Consider the following 21,372-nt stretch of genomic DNA (forward strand, 5'->3'; position numbering starts at 1 on the left):
TTATTGGTGTCTGGCAAATCTGAGGGAATTTTAGTAATGCTGTAATTGCTTCGAATGCGTCATAGTTGTGGGGCTTGAGTTTTATTTTCTTAATAAGTCTTTTGTGTGTGGACTTTGGTTGGATATAAATTAGATTTGGTTTTTATATTAAACAACAAACTCTTGGAACGGTAAACCTCTTTGTATTAGGTTCAAAACCAGAATTTACAGATTCTCTTAAATTGTAAGCCACGGAGGAAAAATTTCCAATTTGTCCAACATGAGTTGGTGTGTATGTATACAATGGTATAATTTCCAAAATCAGATGTAGGTAAAATATTTTTTGAAAGCTACGAAGTGCCCGTTTGTTTTCACATTTTGAGCTCAAAAAGGGCTTTTTGAAAAAAGCCAAACCTAAATTTGTGTTTGGTTAAGTCCAAAACGTAACTTTTTGATAAAAGTTGCGTTTTGGGCATAGACCAAAAACGCGGAAATTTTTATGGACCTCAGAGGGTCCATAAATGAAAATGCGCAGTGCGCGTTTTGGATGGGTTACCGTTGCTACGGTAGAATTATGGAAATACTTTTGAGGTCCATAAATGAAAACACGTTGTGTGTGTCTTGGATGGGTTATCGTTGCTACGGTAGAATTACAGAAATACCCATTCAATTAGAACAACAACTTTTTCGGAAACAGCAGATCAAGAACAAAAAAAAAAAAAAAAATTAGAACAATTCTTTCGGAAACAGCAGATCAAGAACAGGAAAAAAAAAAAAAAAAAAAAAAACAACAACAACAACTCTTTCGGATCAACAGCAGATCAACAACAAGAAGAAGAAAATTAGAACAACAGCAAATCAAGACCCTTTGGCGGATCAAGAAGACTGACGAAAAAAAAGGGGGGGGGGGGAGAGATTTATCGACCATCCAATCTTCCCGATCATCCAAGAACAAGAAAAAAAAAAAAATAGAAAAAGAAGAAGGAGAGCTGGTTCCTTAATTCGTTTTGAAGTGCTAAGAGGGAAAAAAAAAAAAGAAAAAAAAAAGGAGAGCTGTCTGTGGATTGTTCTGAACTGAAGTGCTAAGAGGAAAAAAAAGAAAAAGAAGAAAGAGCTGTGGAATGTTCTGGACTGTGCTGGTATGGTAGGGAATAAAAGAGGAAAGAAGGAAAAAACAAAAGAAAAGAGTATGGGTACGTGGGTGGAGGAGAAAAAAAGAGGAAAAAAAAAAAAAAAAAAGGAAGGAGAGTCCACGTGTGTGGAGAGAAAAAAAAAAGAAATTATATCACAATATTTTCACAATAAATCCTAAGGTAGGTTATTATTAGCTAATATTGGTGAGAAAAAAATAATTTTAATAGTATGTTAAAATTAAAATTAGTATCAATTTTTATCACAATATTTTCACAATACTTTCATAATAAATCTTAAGTGGTAGGTTATTATTGACTAATATTGGTGAGAAAAAAATAATTTTTTTACAAAGAGAAAAATTGATTTAAGTATGATGAAGTAATTGATTTAAATATGAAACAAACTCACATAAAAAAGAAAAAAAGTATGAAATAAATTCTCTTATATATACATTGTCCTTTTTGGTAATTTATCCCTCAAACTGCCACTTTTATAAGTGCTAACCAAACACTCAGCTTTTTCATTATGCACTTTTTAACAATTTTTACCAAACACTCAGATTTTTGAAACTCCACTTTTTCATTATGCACTTTTAACAAAACTCCACTTTTTCATTATGCACTTTTACAAAAAGCTAAGCCAAACTCACCTGAAATGGCGGTATTTTAAGTGTTTATATCTTATTTGTATTTAAACTTCTAGCTTTTATCAACTCCTTTTCTACGATGGTAACTTAATCCTAAGATAAGTCTATGAATGGAACGAAGTTAACAATTGCTTTTGGCTTTTTGGTTGTTGAAATTCTAAATTTACTTATATTTCAATATTTGCAAATATTCTTCTTTATTTTGCTGCATGTTTTAAAATTGTAACTAACTCTCATTCACCAAATAATAATGATAAAAAATCAACGAGCTCCTCCCCATGTAAGTGCTAGGGGAGAGTTTTTTTTTTTTTTTTTTTTTTGGATTGAAGAAGGTAAGCTAGGGGAGAGTTAAGTCATGAGTTCAAGCTAACTTCTTGTGCGTGTAAATTACCCATAAAAAAGAAAGTCTAATAATAACAACTCTTTTCTTCCTCTCTCCTCTCCTTGAAAAGGGAGAGTGAAGTCATGAGTTCAAGTTAACTTCTTGTATGTGTAAATTACCCATAAAAAAGAAAGTCTAATAATAACAACTCTTTTCTCCCTCTCTCCTCTCCTTGAAAAATGAGATTGTTTGTTGCATGCAATGAGCATGCTCTTCTCCCTCATTGCTCCTCCCTTTCAAAAGATAATATGACACGAGATGCATGAACGATCAGGATAATTGAAGTGATGTTTGTACTCTTTGGTGGTTATGTTCAAGTTTGCAATTGGAGTATTAGTATATCATTGAGATGTCGAAAGCAATCCCTAGTATTCCACCCATCTCACTCTAGTTGTCGGCTAAAATGGTTTGGATGACATCAAAGAATGTAAAATAGGACTTTTAGAGGGTGTTTGGATCGATGAAAACTAAGTTCTAATGTGTATTCAAAAAAAAAAAAATGTGGGACCCACAGAAGAAATGCATGTTTGGACAAATTCTTGAGGTACGTTCTTATAACTCAAAATTCAAAAATTTGAGTTATATAACTCGTGTCTTGAGTTATGAGAACATAACTCAAGACTCAAAAATTTGAGTTTAAGTGATGAAAACTGGGAACAACATTTTGGTGTTTTCAAGTTATGGGATTTGAGTTTTAATGGCAATATTGTTATTATGGTGCATTGGTGGGGCTCACGGCAATGTGTTGTCATGTACTCATGTTAGAGTAAATGAGATCGTTGGCTGTGCTATTTTTCTTTGTTTCATTTCTTTTTCTTTTTAGACACACTCTTCTTCACTCTCATAGGAGTCATAGCATCACACATCCACAATCTTTTTCACTTTACTGCTCCATCTTCTCTCTCCCTCCTCTCACTTCTCTTCCTATGAAAAATCTGGTGCATCCGAAGTTGAGAAGTTGTCCAGTTGAAGACATGAGCTGACCGAAGAAACCCATGCGGGTAGGCATTGGAGTGTTTTGACCCAGCACAGTAAATGAGTCCCACTATTTAAGCAAAATTTTGAGTTATAGGAACCAAGATATGAAACCAAACAAGTTTTAGTTTGAGTGAGTGAGTGAAAAAATAGGGTTAGAAAAATGAGTTATGAGATTTAAGTTTGAGTTATGAGTTATGAGTAATGGATGATGCTCAATTCAAACAGGCTCTTAGTATCCAAAATTTGGATGTTGCCAAAAATAAGGATGAAATGGTAAGCTAATAAGCATAGGATAAAAAAGACTTTTGTGGTGGGTGATTGGGTTTATCTTAGGCTCCAACCATATAATCAGAAGTCCTTCAGCCTAAAATCCTAAAGCAGAAGTCCTTTAGGGCCATTCTAGGTAGCCCAATGGATTGGTGAGGTCTCTTACAAATTGGACTTGTCAGAAGACTTCTCAGTGCATCCAGTGTGTTCCATGTGTCTTGCCAGAAGGCCAAGTTGGGCCAACATGTCACTACACTTCCTACTCTGGGCTCTAGTAGACCACCAAGTACCTTGACCCCATAACCCATTGTTCTACTGCAGGAAGGTCTATTGCATTGAGAAACGTAACTAAGGTATTAGTTCAATGGCATGGCAGATCCAAGGAAGATGCTACTTAGGAAAACCTACATCAGCTTCAACTGTAGTTTCTACACCTTGTGGGCAAGGTTTTTTGAAAGGGGAAGGAATGTTAGGACCCTGCCTTGTTATGCCGTGCTTAGGGTGGTGCTGTCTTGCTAGTTTAGTATGTTGCTATGATATAGCAGCTATGTTTTACTGCTATGTATCATTCATTTTGTTGTGATGCTAGCTAGTGTTGGTGTTGTGCTGTAGTGCAAGTGCTGATGCATCAGTAATATAGTGATGCAACAGCAGTGGAGAGTTAGCAGTGGCAAAGGTTGTGAGAGGTCTATGTATTAGGCGTGTGCATATTGTTAGATGGTAGCTGATGATTGTGATAGCTTGTGTATATCTATAACTAATTAGTAATGTTCACATGTATCAATTCAATTCTACATGTGACTAATTAGCAAGCTTTAGTGAACTGTTAGGTAGCTAGAAGTTAGAAGGTTTTAGTAATTAGTCAGAAGTTGGTTAGGCTAATTGACAGCACTCAATTGCCTTGTACTTGAGTAGCCTTAAGTATAAAAGGTTACTGGCATTGTAATTAAAGACTTACGAAATAAGACTCTCATTCCTTACTGTAATATCTTAATTCTCTTACTCTAGCCCTTCTAATTTCTGGAGGTTATATTCCCTCTATACATTCAAAACAATTTCACCATTTACCAAACCAATCCATCTAAGACCTTGGCATGAATTTTGTCCCTTTTGCTCATATAGATATAGTCTTTATTTATACTTACTTTCTGACAATTACTGTCAGTTTTTACTGGACACAAGTATTCACGACCTCAATCCTTAGGACAACTTTCATGATGCAATGTCAAGCTCTTCCTGATTTTTGGAGTGATTGCCTAATTGGACACAAATCCCCTTTTGGTTTTCAAATTTTAAATTATTATAATTTCCTTCTCAATTAATGTCTTATTAGTTATTATCATGTAATAAGCAATTGTTTTAGATTTCCCTTGCTTCACAACTGCTTTACATATGCCTTCTTTCAAGACTCTTCCCCTTTTTAGTTTTTACCATGTATCATGCACAAGTGAGCGGTAATATAATTTTACTATAAACAAATTACATGCAAACTCAAATTAAAGCATATAGTTGTTTCAAGTTTTAAGCATGATGCCCACCTAGTTGGAAGTGTGATAATTCCATCAAGCACCTCCTGTGAACGAGCTATCAAATTCATTATCAGCTGTTTAAGAGAGTTTACATGTATTGCTTCAATTTACAACTCTCTTCTTGAGTAAAACCACACTACTGACTATCCTTTGTAATAGTATATTTTTGAAATAGGGTACTGTAATATTGGTTCTTTTTCAATCTTCGATACCTCCAGGCTGGTCTAATCTCCTCCTTTATGGGAAGTAAATCCATAGCAGCCCTCCAGAGATGCATTTTCAACCTCTTCCGTATTGCCCATATGTTTTTCCCCATCTAATTTGAGATAGATGGAATGGTGATTTAACAGTGAAAACACCGTTTTTATTATTGCCCTTCTAGATAACCCAACAAAAATAAATCTAGCACCACAAACTATTATACAGTTTCTTTACCGCAACTGTAAGGGGTAGAGTGTGAGTGATTGAGAAAAGACTATGGATCCACATTTAAGTGATAAGCAACCATTTTCAATCTGTCACGATAGAGTTGTGAAAAAAAATTGTGGAATAATTTGTAATCCTAGAACCATTCTATTAACCTATGGATTTAAGAGAAAATCTAGTATCACAACTTATTTCACAACTTTTTTATCACAATTGTGATGTAGCAGAACGTGAGTGATGGAGAAAAAATAATGGGTTCATGTGTATGTGATAAAAAACAACTTAAAGTCTGGCACATCATAATTGTGACACATCATAATTGTGACAAAAAGTTGTAAAGCAATGTGTGGTCCTGGCTACTCAGGATTTAAAGAACAATGAACACTGTTAGTTATTCTTTTTTTTTTTTGCTAAACAACACTGTTTAGAGCATACACATCAAGTATTGTATAAATGCTAAAATGTTATTTTAACAACTAAAGCACTAAAATGTGGTTCACAAAAAAGATGCTATAGCTAAAAAAAATAACAACTTAGCTACGGTAAGCTGCCATCTTTGACAGCTTAATGTAGCACAAAGTTAAAAATAAAAACTAATATTTTATTATACATCTCTCATCCTTTGATTAAAAAAACTATTTTCTTCCCTAAATCTTTCTGTCTTCCCTAACTCTTTCTGTCTTCCCCAACATCTCTCAAACCTCTCACTTTCTCACTTTCTCACTTTCTCATTTTCCTCTCTTTTGTTCTCTCTTCCTCTCTTTTGTTCTCTCTTCCTCTCATTCTCTCTCTGATTTTCTCTCCTTTCTCACTCTCTCGGTTTTACTATGGCCATGGGTGGTCTTTGATTCCCTCTCATCTCTCTCTCTCTCCTTGATTTTTTCTTCTCACCTATGAAGCACGGGTGCGGATTTGGGTTTGAGTGTGGGTGTGGGACTCAGCAATTTTTGAAAAAGTAGAGTATGGGTGCGGCGGGATATGTTTATTAAAAAATTATTAAAAATATTTTTATTTATATTTTCTATATATTGCTAAGCATATTTTTTTTTTCATATAATGGTAAACATATACCAATTTAAGAGTAATAGTAGATAATAAAGTGAATATTGAATACATAACCATTCCATGATGTTTAGAAATTAGAATAAAACCCACAAGTTTGAAACAAAAACAAAATAAAAGACAAGTTTTCAAGACAATCAAATAAAACTTTCATCATCATTTTCAAGATTAATAACTTCACTTTGAACTTCACTTTCATTAGTAGTAACACTATAGCTAGCATTCCCAATAACCATGGCCTCCAACTCTGGCTCATCAAGTGTAAGGGTAGCATTCTCAAGAATTCTGACTCCTCCATGTATTTCACTCTCATTCCAAGAGTCTCTTGCAATATCCTACATCTTTGTTGCTACATTTACATACTCCTCATGGCGCCTTGACAAGAGTCGAAGATTAGAATGCACAAATACCAAATCCTTAGCACGTGCAGGAGCCATTTTGTTTCTTTTAAGGAATGAATGAATTTGTATGTGCTCCAATTCCTCTTAGCACATGAGGATGAACGAGGTTGTCCAAGAAGTTTAAAGTCAAGAGTTTGAAGCGTTGGTAATGAAGAGCCATGGTATTGCCACCAAACCAAAGGTTGTAAGAGCCACCTATTTGTCAATGCATCTGGTAAAGGAAACCTCCCTCCTGAAAATGTAGCAAACTCAACTTTCACCATCCTTAATTCATTCTCATCTTCAAAGTATTGCTCTGAACTCTTGCTCCTTTCTACAGAAATTTCATGATCTTGATGTGGAGGGAGGCGATTTGGATTCTCCGAAAGCCATTCAATTGAGTAATACCTAGTTAAAAAAAAAAAAAAAAAATACCAAATGTAGATGATGAAATGTGTGTTTTACTAGAAGGGGGAATTAAGGAAAATAGAAAATGAAAGTACTTACTTAGGATTTAAGGAATGAGCTAAGCAATGTAATGGTATACAATTTTTAGTCCATTGATCAATGAGTATATCATACACCACATGAAAAAATAAGCTATGCTCATTTGCTCCCAAGACTTCATGCCGATATATTACCGCCTTCACCTTTTCTATTATTGAATCCCACATTTCATACATAAGATGAAGACAAGGTCTATTTGTATCAGCTTCTCGTAGCATATCAAAATTAAGTGTTGTGACTTCAATGATATAATTAACAACATCCCACCAATGATCACTTAGAATCATATTTTTCACTTTTTGAACTTTTCCAACATCATCCTCCCTATAAGAAGCTCATTGGTCACTAATAGCCATGACTTGAAGGCATCTTTTTATCAACTTCAACCTTTTCAGCATAATAATAATCGAAGCAAATCTAGTATTAGCAACTTGGAGCAGTTTTAACGGACAAAATTCATTAAACATTGCCAACCCCATTGAATGGTTCATTATAAAAACATGTATGAATGATGCATTGTCAGCAATACGTGTAATCCAACTACATTCTTCATATGTAACTTCATTCTTTTTAGTGTTTTTTGTTGCACAAATATTCTTCAAAGCTAGATTGAAAGTGTGGACAACACATGGTATTCAAAATATTTTGGGATACTCACCTTCAACAAGAGCTCCAGTAGCCTTCATCACATTAGCATTATCAATGATGACTTGGATAACTTTTTCATGCCCAGTCTCTTTTATAGCATCGTTCAACAACCCAACAATAAAATGTTTGTCTTTGTACTCGACCCATCAATTGCCTTTATAAACATTGGACCCCCATCTGATGTAGCCATAATATTAATAAGAGGTCTCCTTTGTGGATTTGACCATCTATTAGAAACTATACTTAAACCATTTGCAAGCCAAAAGTCGTTAATTAGTTTCAAAAGTCTTTCAACATTAGCTTTTTCTTTTTGCAAAAGTGTTATTCTTAAGGCATTGTATCTAGGACGAACATAACCTAGAATGTTATGGGTAGCAACATATGCATAGGAATTATGATAATTTGGGCTCCTTGCAAAGTGAAACGGAAGCCCACCAGTATAAAACATCCTAGCAATTTTACTGTCCAATTCAACTCTAGCAGTATTCTAGAATGCTTTCTCCAAAGGAGATTTCACAATCACCTTCCTTCTCTTACCAAGACCTACTTCATCTGTACTACCACTCCCTTCCTATTCCTGGAATGAGAGAATAGCCCATGGAAAGGGAGGGGGGAGGGTGTAGATACCGCATTTTGCACCCGTTAATAAATTTTGGTCCCCAGCTCCAATGACAAGGTTGACATATGTCAACAAAGAGTAATTAAAGAGTTCAATAGTTTGGAAGTAATTACAACTCAAAACGCTTTGAAATTGATATTGAAAAATGACTTCTGCTCAATGTTTTGACCATAACTTTTGATGCACAAAGAATTTTTGAGTGGGGTTGATTTCATTGGAAATTAGACATCCTGAGCTTCAATTTGAACACAAATTTTGCCTAATTTAGACTCATATTAAGTGATTTGTGATTGTTTGAAGTTGCGCCAACTGGGTAGTCCGATTTTCTTACTTTTTAAAATTTTATTTTAAGGGCCTAAAACGTAATGCTTTGATGTGGGCCGGCCCATGGACCCTTGAGATCGTCCAAAGATCATTAAAAAGTTTGAAAACCCTAATTTTAACATATAAATACTCATCTTATGCCTCCAATCAAAACCCTAACTATAGAGAGATTGATCTTTTGGCCTTCATCTTCTCTAAAATCCTAAATCTCTTTTCCAAAACTCCCACACAACACCTTTGCATATTTTTTACAAATTAAAAACCTCTTTTTAGTTAGTTCTAAGGCAGAAATTATTTTTCCAATTTGATTTCTCAAAACCTTTTTAAAAATTAATCTTATTCTTGAGTTGTGATTATCAAAACCTATTGTATTATTTAATTCTCTTGTTCTCTCAACTTAATCTTTGTGTTGTAGGCACTGAGGGACTGGTTATATATCAATCAAGTGTGTTTCCATAAGCAAGGGAGTCTACCTTCATGGCTTTTCCTTGAATTGGATCTTTATAACTTGGTTTTTTTTTTTTTTTTTTTTTTTTTTTTTTTTGAGAGAGAGAGAGAGAGAGAGTTTAAACTTGTGGCGTCTGCTCCTAATGATAGCTCTTTATCATCAAACCAAGACACCAATCAGTTTTTTGGTGTAGGCGGGAATTGAACCTCAAATCTCTTATACAACCATAAAAAACTTTACTAGTTGAGCTAACTTTACCAGAGACTTTATAACTCTTGTTGTTCTTAATTGATTTATATGTTGCATAATCTATAGAAACATGATTTGATTTTGTTTGGTTTTGATTTGTTGTGTCTCATCATATTTTGATTAGAGAGTTGAATCTTTGGATAGTTCAATGAACATGTTTTGATGTGTTAAGTGTGTTCTTGTTTGTTGTTAAATCCAATGCATATTTAGGAATAGATTTTGCTTTGTTTATTTTGGATATTTTTGTTGTTAGTTTAGGTTGTTTATTTTTATATCAAAAGCATGTTAGGTTGTTAGTTTCCTTAGTTTTTGTTTCCGCTTTGTTTTGTATTTCTGAGTTTCTGGGGTAGGGTTTTCAGGGGTGTGTCTGCGCATGCATAATTTTGTATGCGCACACAGGCTTGAAGTATGCGTACACATACAACTAGCCTGCGTATGCAGGCTTATGTATGCGCACGCATACTTCAGCCCAGAAACCCTAATTTGAGTTTTCTGCTTCTTTTTCTTTATTTCCTTGTGTCATATGCCTCTATTTTGGCTCCTTTTTATATTTTTGGGTCTTCGTTCCTCTGTTTAATTGTTTATTTGTCTTTAACATGCTAGATTAGGGGTTTTTTTTTTTCTTTTCTTGCTTTAATACCATGAACATGCATTCACATGTCCATTCATTGATGCATAGGTGATGAGATGTAGTAAGGTAAGTTATGCATCCACATGAACATGCATTGGATATATATTTAATGATGAGTTGAACATGCTTGGTTGGATGATGTGTTCTTGATGTCTAGAATGCAATCACATGTGTCTTTGATGTTTCCATGTCTATGTTTTTGCCCTTGTGATATCTTGTTGTTTGCTGCCTTGGATGAGATGATATGATATGCATGATAGATATATACTAGGCTTAATGTGAGTTGCCATGATAGATGTATTTTAAGGTTTTTGGGATGACTAATGCCATGTTGATTGCTAGATGTATGCTAGTGTGTGTGTGAGTATAGATAATAATATTAAATGAGCCTTTTATGAGATTAAGACGTAAGGCATAATGACTGGAAACCGACCCACAGGTCAGGTGAGATTGGTTGCCTAACACTTTCCCATCCTCATACCTAAACTTTGAACCCATACTCTGGTAGTAAGATTAGTCCTTCCACGTAAAGGCGCTATATATATGGTTCCTAGACTTAATTTAGGTGGCGACTCTATTAGTCCACCCGGGGGGGGGGGGGGGGTAAGGGAATTCGACCTCTAATATTGTGACCTAATTTAACTTATCATTCTCAACTTGATCATGCACTCTCTACATTTCCAACCTATGACCTGGTGTCACCTTTATACAGGCTCTAATATTGTGACCACTTATTTTTAGTAAATGAGTCTTAACCCTAGAGTAAGATCCCACAAAAGTTCCATTACAATAGTTACACTTAAAACGTGTGTTTCCACCTAATTTAAAAGTAGAACAAGCAGGTTTTTCCAATTTAGTTACATATTTCCAAAGAGGACCTTCATCTGATAGAGGTTCTGCACTAGTAGCCTCATCCATTGAAAATTCAATAATTTCAATTTAAGTTGTTTAACCAACAAATAATTTGACAAATATATATAATAACTAAATAAGAAATTAACTCAAGTCTCAATATTACAGCTTATATAAAAATTAAAAAAATAAGATAACAAATACAGATTGAAGGAAAAATATAGAATGAGCAATAGAGCATGTGAGAGTATAATGGAGCGTGAGAATGAAAGAAAAATACCTGAGTGAGCTTGGGACTTGGGTCAGTGAGCTTGAGACCGAAAGATGGAGAGATTGAGACCAAGAGATGAAGAGTGAGTTTGGGTTGTGAGGCAAAGGAGAGATGGAGGGAATTTGAGAGAGAGAGAGAGAGTGAGAGATTAGGGTTTTTTTTTTTTTTTTTTGTTTAAAGTTGCTTCTGGTGAGTTTTATAGAATTTTTATTTACTTATTTTTTAACATGTATTTCGGCCTAATTCAGCATGAATTGGAAAACAGGGAAAAAAAAAGTACTCACCATGGAAGCGTTTGCAGCCGCATCAACGGCCGCACGGTGCGTTCGTGCAAGTTGGGTGCGGTTGTGGCAGCCCTGGAGCCACACCCGTGCTTTCTAGCTCCTCACCCACTCTCTTGGTTGTGTTGTGGGTGGTGGTTTTGGTTGTGGGTCTTGGTGTGCCAGTTTTGTCTCACTGTTGATGGGTTTGGGTGTGGTTTTCTAGGTTCGTGACGTGGGTTTGGGTTTGAAAGGTAGGTGGTGGATGGTGGGTGGTGGCTTGGATTTCGATTTTGTAGTGGATTTTGGTGGTTATGGTTTTGCTATGGATTTGGTTTCCGCGGTTTTGGTTTTCCAGTGGGTTGGGTTTTGGTGGTTATGGTTTTGATGTGGGTTTCGATTTTGATGGTTTGGATTTTCCAATAGGTTAGGTTTCGGTGGTATTGGTTTTACTATGGGTTTCGATTTTGGTGGTTTCAGTTTTCTAGTGGGTTGGGTTTCAATGGTTTCTAGTTTTCAGTGGGTGGTGGCTTGGGTTTTGATTTTGCAGTGGCTAAGGTGGTGGTGCCTAACGGTGTCATGAGTGGTGGGAGAAGAAAGATACACAGAGAAAGAGAGATGAAAAGATTAAGATGATGAATAAAAAATAATAAAGAAATGATATTTTGATGAAGTGTTAAAAAATATAAAAGTTTTGATATAAAGTGTATTATAAAATGAAGTGTTAAAATAGATAAAATAGTGTTTTGAGATACTAAAAGCTATTTTTAGAATCCTTGATGCTCTTAGATATTCTAATTCTAAAGTAAAAAAAAGTATTTTGATGAAAGAGCCTGTGAAGCTTTAATAGTAAAAGGTAAAATTCTCTTCTCAATTTTTATTTTTATTTTTATTTTTTAAAATTTTTTGGGCAAACAATTCTCTTCTCTATTTTGGCCAACCCGTGAATAGTCATGTTTCCCATAGGATTAAATATATTTTATTTTGTTATCTCTAACAGTAAATTTTGGTCAACGACACTTTAAAAACGTGCACAAAAAGTGTAGGAAAAAATGAAAATAGCAAAGCATAGGATAGTTTTCAGAATCAGAGAGAGATATCTCACAGGGTAGTAACATGCATCACATCACAAGGACTTGAATTTTACTAATTTAGATTCGGAGAGGGAGATTCTTCCGCAAATTTATGATTTCTGTGCTGAAATTTTTAATAAATCCTTCCACAATTTTATAATTTCTGTCCTGGGTTTAGATGTTAATTTTTAGAGTGAACGTTCAAAATTCGTTTTATTATTTTGTTACCTATATATTAATGGATAGTTAAAGAATTTCAATTGTCAAAAACCTTTAGATCTTTATTGATATACTAACTTGTCAAATCCTTTTTTATAGGACTTAAAAATGCCACAGTTAAAACCCATCTTAATGCTGCTGTGTTTACACTTTGCTTAAAAAAGATGGAGGAAGGGAAGGTTTCGAAAGGGGGAAAAATGTTTTCTTCGTCAATAATGGCTAGAAAAGAAGTGAGGAGAGAAAGGAATTGAGGGAATACCTTTTATTTACATCACTCAAAAGAAATAAATCATTTGAATTTTGTTTTTTAACAATGACTTTTGTAAACTGGTAAAAAGAAACAAGAACAAGAACAAGAACAAGAACCAAATAATCAAATAGAACTTCTTTAACTGTTTGATGTGCAACTTACCTTCTTGATACGCATAAAAGTACTTGCACCAACACCTTCCCTCAAGTATACGTTAGTAAAGCCCTTTCTAAAATATCAAAAAATGTACAACCATCACAAATCCTGGAATCTTTAATGTGAACAACAAGCAGACTATTGTAGTCAAAAGAGAAACATCATGAATCCCGGAATCTTTGACTAGGATGGTTTCCTTCTAAATTTTATACTTCCCCCATAAAATTCTTGTCCCTCCTTCTTCAACTATTTTAATGGTTTTAAGATCTTTTCACTTTCAAATTAAAATATATATATATATATATATATATTTATGGAATTGATTAAATTTTCAAATTAGATTGGTGAATGTTAATAGGTTATACGATCATGCTAGTCAAGTTTGCACTTGGGACTTTTGTGATGGTATAAAACATGAATGCAAAAATAAAACAACTTGCATTTGTCAAAAGTCAGAACCTTTGTAATTTTATTGACTTTGATTGAAGTTTTGACTAGGATGGTTTCCTTCTAAATTTTATGCTTCCCCCACAAAATTCTTGTCCCTTCTCTCTCTCTCTCTCTCTCTCTCTCTTATTTTTTTATTTTTTATTTTTAATACTAAGTATTTTAACACACACAAAAGGAGAGAGGAGAGAAGGTATTAAAGAAACTAACAATAGTGTATATTCAAAAGGGCCTAACTCTTAGATACACAGTATAGACTTTAAACTTTTATAACTCACATTTATTTTCCAATGTGAGATTAATCCACTATTTTTTCTTTTGAGAATACTAAATATTTTAACACACACACACAAGGGGAGAGGGGAGAAGGTTTTATTCTTGTCCCTCCTCTATCAACTATTTTAGTGGTTTTAAGATTTTTTCACTTTCAAATATATATATATATATATATATTTTATGGAATTGATTAAATTTTCAAATTAGATTGGTGAATGTCAATAGTTTATACGATCATGCTTAGTCAAGTTTGCACTTGGGACTTTTGTGATGGTATAAAACATGAATGCAAAAATGAGACAACTTGCATTTGTCAAAAGTTAGAACCTTTGTAATTTTATTGACTTTGATTGAAGTCTTGCCAATTCCTCTATTTTAGTGGTTTTAAGATTTTTTCACTTTCAAATAATTTTTTTTTAATGGAATTGATTAAATTTTCAAATTAGATTGGTGAATGTCAATAGGTCATACGATCATGCTTAGTCAAGTTTGCACTTGGGACTTTTGTGATGGTATAAAACATGAATGCAAAAATGAAACAACTTGCATTTGTCAAAAGTAAGAACCATTGTAATTTTATTGACTTTGATTGAAGTCTTGCCAATTCCTCTATAATAGGAGTTACACAATCTTAAAATGCCAATAGAAACACAGCTAAACCTGCCTCCTAATGACACCTATTTCTTGCTAGCTCATTGCCTAATAACTCACTTCTCTTAATCTTTTCCGTCTACTTCTGAATAAACTTCGTATTTACACTTTTATTTTATATTATTACTAAATATTTGGAGTACTTCATCATCATAATCCACCCTTGAGAAAGCTAATGCAAAGTTTCCTCAATGCCTCTCTATCTGGCTCACAAGTCCCCAACTTTTCTTTCATCTCCTTAGCATAAGACTCCTGCACATACATATTATAAATTCATGAGGTTCCTTCATGCAAAATATTTTGGATCATTCAATTGGGAAATGATAAGAGAGATGGATTGGACGGAGGACATACCATGATCAAATCACGATTGAGAAGGCGGTCAATAAGGTGCAGAAGAATGTCTTTGGTGTACTCAGGGTGACCTTGGATGCCCATAATATGGTTTCCATACTTAAACATCTCAATCCCAGTCTTTTCAGACCATGCAATTACCTCAGCCTTAGGAGGTAGTTCACGGACCTAGTATACAATAAGTTAGAACAAGTATTTTGAGCAAGTTGAAACATGATCAAATTAACATCAAATTTTTGTTTATGTGATGACCATGTTACCAAGTTTCTTTCACAAGAAAAATACCTCATCACGATGGCATTCAATAATAGATAGAGTTGCTGGAATTTTCAAAGACGAAAAGTGATTTGATGATGATGATGATGATGATAAATGGATGGCTCTAACTCCAATGTCCCAGCCTGCCACATTCCTGCATGTCTTTCCTCCTAATGCACGCGCTAGTATCTGAATAACAATAACAACAACAAAGTCTTAGTCCCAATTTTTTTGAGATCCTCTAACAAATCACATATTTTTTTTTCCCTCAATTCTATTTTATCCGAACAAAAACCAAACAGTAAAGAAAACTTTCTATTTTATTTAGATGTTCAAAACATTAGGCTCATTGTCAGCAAAAGAACCCGAAAAATCAGAATTTTCAATTGGAAATTTGACCATGTAATAGTGTAATCGACAATGCGTGTTGGAAAGCAATTGTCTGCACTTTGAGCAAAATGGGAACCAGTAGGACTACGCTACAAAAAAGACTCTGCGTAAAGCAATGAAAGAGCAAACATCATCCAACAAAAGCAATGTTTTTTCAAATTGGAAATTAAAAAGTAAGATAAACTTGGTCATGTTATGTCACACATCTTTTTCGTAGGACAACAACAATGGGGGACAAAACAGGACGTTTCTCTTTTGGATAATCCAATATGGGACGTTTATATACCACTATCATTTATCAGTCAAGAAGCAAAGATGGCAATGGCTAAATCAAAGGACCAAAGTGCCTAGCTACCTATACACTCACACATCAGACAAATTTTTTAATAATAATGAAATGCCACCACGTTTTTTTTTTCCTTGAAGAGACAGACTGTAACCTGTGACAGCCATGAATGGGGATGGGCCTGTATGGGGTAGACGGTAGAGTATAGATATCCTCTTTGTCCACATTAGGAGCATTGCACATATATTATAGGTTCGCATTTTGTTCAACTCTATTCTTGACCAAGCATTATAGTTTCATGTCAATTATTTGATTTATTTTTTCTCAAAACATGCCAATTATTTTTATTGGTAACCGAAATTTCTTTTTTCACAACCCACCGACCTTATTAGGAGGAAGCTTATCCAATTGCATACTAGCAAAGCCCACCTAGCACAAATAATGGCATTGAACTAATATTTAAAGATTTAGAAAAACATTAAAGCCGAAACCAAAAATAGGGGTTGGAAGTTTGATTTGTACACCCAAATTCTATAGTCAAATATTTTTTTTTTTAATGTGGCAATTACTGGTACAATTAAATTCACTAGCTAGAACCACCCAAGCTCCAAAATTAATGTTGGGATTTTTGGGTTTCAATGGTTTTATAACTCACGCTACTTGTTGGAGGTCCCAAAATATGTGCGGTAGTAACCCCATTAATTGGGTGCAACGATAATGTACACGTAACATAGCAGCCTACTAATCATCATGTCATGTGCATTCAGCAAAAACAAAAAACAAAAAAAAAATCATCATGTCATGTGCAACTAAAAACAAAATGTCACATATATCAACCTCCAAATGAAACCACGAAGTTGGCTTTATTCGCCGTCAAAAAAGTTGGGTTTATTCTCAGCCATACAAAGATAAATAATCCATATATATATATATATATTTAAGTAAATAAAAAATAGGAAAGATTGAATATAGATTTTGAATCGTACGTCTTCCAAATCAGAGAGAGGGACCAAGCGATCAGAACACTTTAACAGAGGTTATATCAAGTATATCGTACGGTTACTGAACCATTCATACGTAGACTACTGTTTGATGGACCACACTTAATTAATGAACCAGCTTATGACTTTTTCAGTTTCATCTAAAGTGACCAATTCTGGCCCACGCGTAGACAGAATTAACAAACACAGCGGCCCATTTACTATTCTATTCCTTCCTAATTTATTAAATTTTTTATTATTTATAGTAATTTTTTTTATTAATGTTACAGAGACACTGTTTTTTTTTAACAATATTTTTAATAGGGGTATTTATAAATTCTCATATCATTTTATTATTTATTATTAATAATTTATCTTTTAATATTTTTCACTAATTTTAAGTGGTAAATCACTAAAGGCAATAAAGAATCTTAATTGCGTCAGTGACATTTATAATAAAGTAGCCATTTCAGGAACATGCAAGGACAAAACTAACAAACATGACGGCCTAGCTAGCTACGATCCCAGATAGAAACTTTTTCTTCTTTTCTCTGTTGGGGAGCCTGTGTCCAGGTGGTTATTGTTATTGAATACGTTACGGCCTAAATATGTGTTCACTTTTAAATATATACCCTTATTCTAATGTGTCCAGTAATCTATGTGTCCAGTAATTTAAATATGTGTCTACTTTTAAATATATATCCGTATTCTAATGTGTCCAATAACCTAAATATGTGGTAACCCATGTGTCCAGTAACCATGGGTAACTGGACACAAGTCATTCACTTCTTTATTTGAAGAATAATAATAGTCAAGTCATTTTTTTATCACGATTGTTTTATGAGATATTTGTCATGAGTTTTACCTATGTTATTAATGACAGTATATCACATCATAAAGTGTGAAAACATTTTGTAAAATATATATATATTCTTAAAAAGTTGTTTTTAGAGATAGTTATAATCTATTATGTCTATTTTTGATAATATCTTTTAATTATTAGATCAAGAAGTTAATTGATTTTTTTGATTATTCGAATGATAAGAAATTTTATAATTTGAGTTAACTATCACCAAGAAGTTATTCCAAGAAAGCTATTGCTCATTGGAATGATTTACTGTATATATGCCAAAAAAAAAAAATCTTACACAGTAAAGAGGAGATGAATAGAAATAATAATTAACCAAATTGAATTCTAAATGTGGTGATAGATATTCAACCTTAAATTCCTCATGGATTTCAATATTAAATTTATAATATGAAAAAGATATTCTCCCCGTGACAGAAGTGACTATTAATAGTTTGCTATATATCCACTAACTCAGAAAAACCTAGTATTATTTATTTCCATGAGTCAAAGTAAAAGATTGCATTCATTTTACTTTTGACAAATTGACTGCTCCACATCATCAGCTTCCTTTTACCATAATGCCTTTTCCAAGTCAAATGTACAAGTTGGGAGTAATTTATTCATATTTCCAGGTGCAATCTACAAACAGCTTCTCCCTTCTCCAATGGTTTTTTTCTTTTAAAAAACATTTTAAACCTAACTCAAATGGTAACTATTAATAATAATATAATAATAATAATGACCTTTTGAGAAAGATATTCTGTTTAAGCAAATATTCTTTTTCTAGCATATATTTACTATTTATTTTTGTCCAAATAAAGAGATAGAACTTCTTTGAGTTTGAGAAGGACAATGGTGTTGTAAGAGTGAGGGTTTTTCTAAAACGACAATGTGTGGTACGCGTAATGTGGCAATCTCACCGCTTGTTAGTGCAACTTACATGGTGGAAGGTGGATCGCACTAATCTCGAGTGTTTCTAAACGTGGACACCAAAAACCGATGGGAACTATCTTTTTCCTTAAAATCTCAAAAATCTATAACAATCACTCACATTTTTCCCAAAATCCAAATTGAGAAGATAAGCACCATACAACTATTTGAATAAAGACAGCTAAACTAATTGTGAAGGCAATTGCACAAAATATTAAAAAAAAAAAAAAACCCATATAATAAATTCAATTTTTCCACACAAAGAAGGGAAGAAGTGTTTTACTAATGCATACATTATTAAATTATTTTAGAAATTTTTTTATGAAAAAATAAAAAAAAATTCTAACTTTTTTTGATAATTTTTTTTAAAAAAATAAATAATTATTACATGCATATATTAACCGGAAAGTAAAAAACTACTAGAAGTGATGAGTTTGGTAAAAAAAAAGAGAGAGAAAAGTTTACCTGGTGGCCAAAGCAAATACCCAGAATAGTTTTCTTCATGGAATCCAATTTCTTGAGGAGATTCAATAGCTTGCAGATCCAAACGTCATTGCCATGAGCATCATTGCAGCTTCCAGTGATGACAAACCCATCAAACAGTCCGATCTCATCTTCCTTAGGAAACTCACCAGAGGCAACACGATACACGTCCCATATCTCACCTTTCTCAGCCAGCATTCTCACAAACACACCAAAATACCCTCCGTACACTTTCTTCACATAGTCAGAGTCCTCAGCACATAGAAGAATAGCAAATCTTTTGCCACCCATTGCCATATTTTTCTCTCTCTCTCACACAAGCAACACTCACTCTCCAAAAAAAATGTGAGTCTCTCTGTCTCAAATCTCTCAATCCCTCTATTGGGTTTTACAGAGACACACTTATAGAGAGAGAGAGAGAGAGAGGGAGGGAGAGGAAGAGAGAGAGAGAGAGAGGCTGTTCTTTCTTCTCTAGGCCTTTTGGGATGTGTGTGTGTGTTTTTTTCTATGGGTTCAGACAAACAACATATGCAGCTGTTTATAAAGTGGTTGGGTTTTAGAATTAGAGGTAGTGTTTGGCTACAAAATTTGCCATGGTTATACCAAATTTGCCCCCTTTTTAAAACTGTTCACTATTTTTAATTTTCATTGGTTGGCTACAGTAATAAAACTGTTATTGTAAAGTAAACTCCATTAAAAAAAAGAAAAACAACAGAACAAAAGAAAAAAACAGTAACACTATATGAATCTGACCTGTTTAGTGACCTGATTAAGAATTGCAAATGAATCTACGTCAAGTTCCACACAAGTCTGCCTTTTCAATCAACTACGCATATAGTTTCCAACACTCTTAGTAGGGAACCAAAATGTCTGCTATGCAAGCAAAGACCCAATAACGTAGGAGTGGAGGAGAGAGCTAAGGTAATGAAAATAGCCCTTATAGTTAGCAAGCAAAGGCCCAATAACGTAGGAGTGGAGCAGAGAGCTAACGTAATGAAATTAGCCCTCATAGTTATTAAGACCCCCAAGAAAAAAAAAAAATCACAATAATTTTATACTATTCCCAAATTTATTTAAATTTCAGGTTATGATGGGTTTATGTGTGGTAAGTTTATTTTATTTTTAATTTTTTAAAATGGGTTTTAATTTTTAGTTCCGTATCTTTTATAATATTTTATTTTCTTCATATTTAGGATATATTTGATATACTGAATGATTACATTAAGGATAGTATAATTATTCCATGTAATAAAATTCCAATTATTTTTTTGAGAACCCCCTTAGTGGATATTGGTTTTTACATTGCCTTGAAGTCTATTTGTTTCGATGTTAACATTAAAAAAAAAAAAAAAAAAAAAATCATTTTTCAAACAGTATTATCTAAAATACTATCTCATTTCCCATGTTTGGTAGCAATTTTAAAATGAGTTAGAAAACTATCTCTTAACTTTCTTTATTTAGTTTCATATGAGATAAAGTTATTTTCCTTATTTAGTTTCAAGTGAGATAGAGTTGTTTTCTAGAAATTTTTAACGGAAGAGAATTCCTACTAACAGTCAGAATTTCTTCAAATATGTTCTTGAATTCATTCGAGGTGTGAGCAAAACTCAGATTGGCGAAGAATACTGTCCATGGGTTCCCTTTATTGGAACTTTGTTTCTATTTATTTTTGTTTCGAATTGGTTGGGTGCTCTTTTACCTTGGAAAATCATACAGTTACCTCATGGGGAATTAGATGTGCCTACAAATGATATAAATACTACTGTTGCTTTAGCTTTACTCACGTCAGTAGCATATTTCTATGCAGGTCTTAGTAAAAAAAGGATTAGGTTATTCTGGTAATAACATTCAACCAACTCCAATCCTTTTACCCATTAATATTTTAGAAGAGATTTCACAAAACCCCTATCACATAGCTTTCGACTTTTCGGAAATATATTAGTTGATGAATTAGTTTCCATCTCATGCCAAGCTAAATAAGGGAAATTAAGATATAGTTTTCCTTTTACTCATTTTTTATGGTACTACCAAACACAAGAAAATGAAGAAAACTATTTTTACATCAGGTTTTTCATTGAAATAAAAAGAAAGTTTAGTTTAGTTTTCTTTTTACGTTCATGATGAAGACTTCATGGGAAATTATTGTATACTACCGGAGTATCATAAATGCGTACCCC

The 21,372-nt window shown here is 33.5% G+C and overlaps 1 protein-coding gene and 1 long non-coding RNA gene across 2 annotated transcripts; both read right to left on the bottom strand.

Moving 5' to 3' along the window:
* Positions 1-6,447: 6,447 nt before the first annotated feature.
* Positions 6,448-11,487, bottom strand: LOC126707298 (uncharacterized). The gene is made up of 3 exons (XR_007648890.1): positions 11,342-11,487; positions 7,949-8,115; positions 6,448-7,191 (listed from the first exon to the last, which is right to left on the bottom strand). It is a non-coding gene; the product is annotated as an uncharacterized LOC126707298 (long non-coding RNA).
* Positions 11,488-14,561: 3,074 nt separating this feature from the next.
* Positions 14,562-19,673, bottom strand: LOC126706133 (gamma-glutamyl peptidase 5-like). Its single transcript, XM_050405435.1, has 4 exons — positions 19,178-19,673; positions 15,304-15,465; positions 15,019-15,186; positions 14,562-14,916 (listed from the first exon to the last, which is right to left on the bottom strand). Exons 1-4 carry the CDS (start codon positions 19,490-19,492, stop codon positions 14,815-14,817), a joined length of 747 nt encoding a protein of 248 aa, XP_050261392.1. The 5' UTR covers positions 19,493-19,673; the 3' UTR covers positions 14,562-14,814.
* Between the last annotated feature and the right edge of the window lie 1,699 nt (positions 19,674-21,372).

This window comes from Quercus robur, chromosome 11 (assembly GCF_932294415.1).
Source record: "Quercus robur chromosome 11, dhQueRobu3.1, whole genome shotgun sequence".
Taxonomy (NCBI): domain Eukaryota; kingdom Viridiplantae; phylum Streptophyta; class Magnoliopsida; order Fagales; family Fagaceae; genus Quercus; species Quercus robur.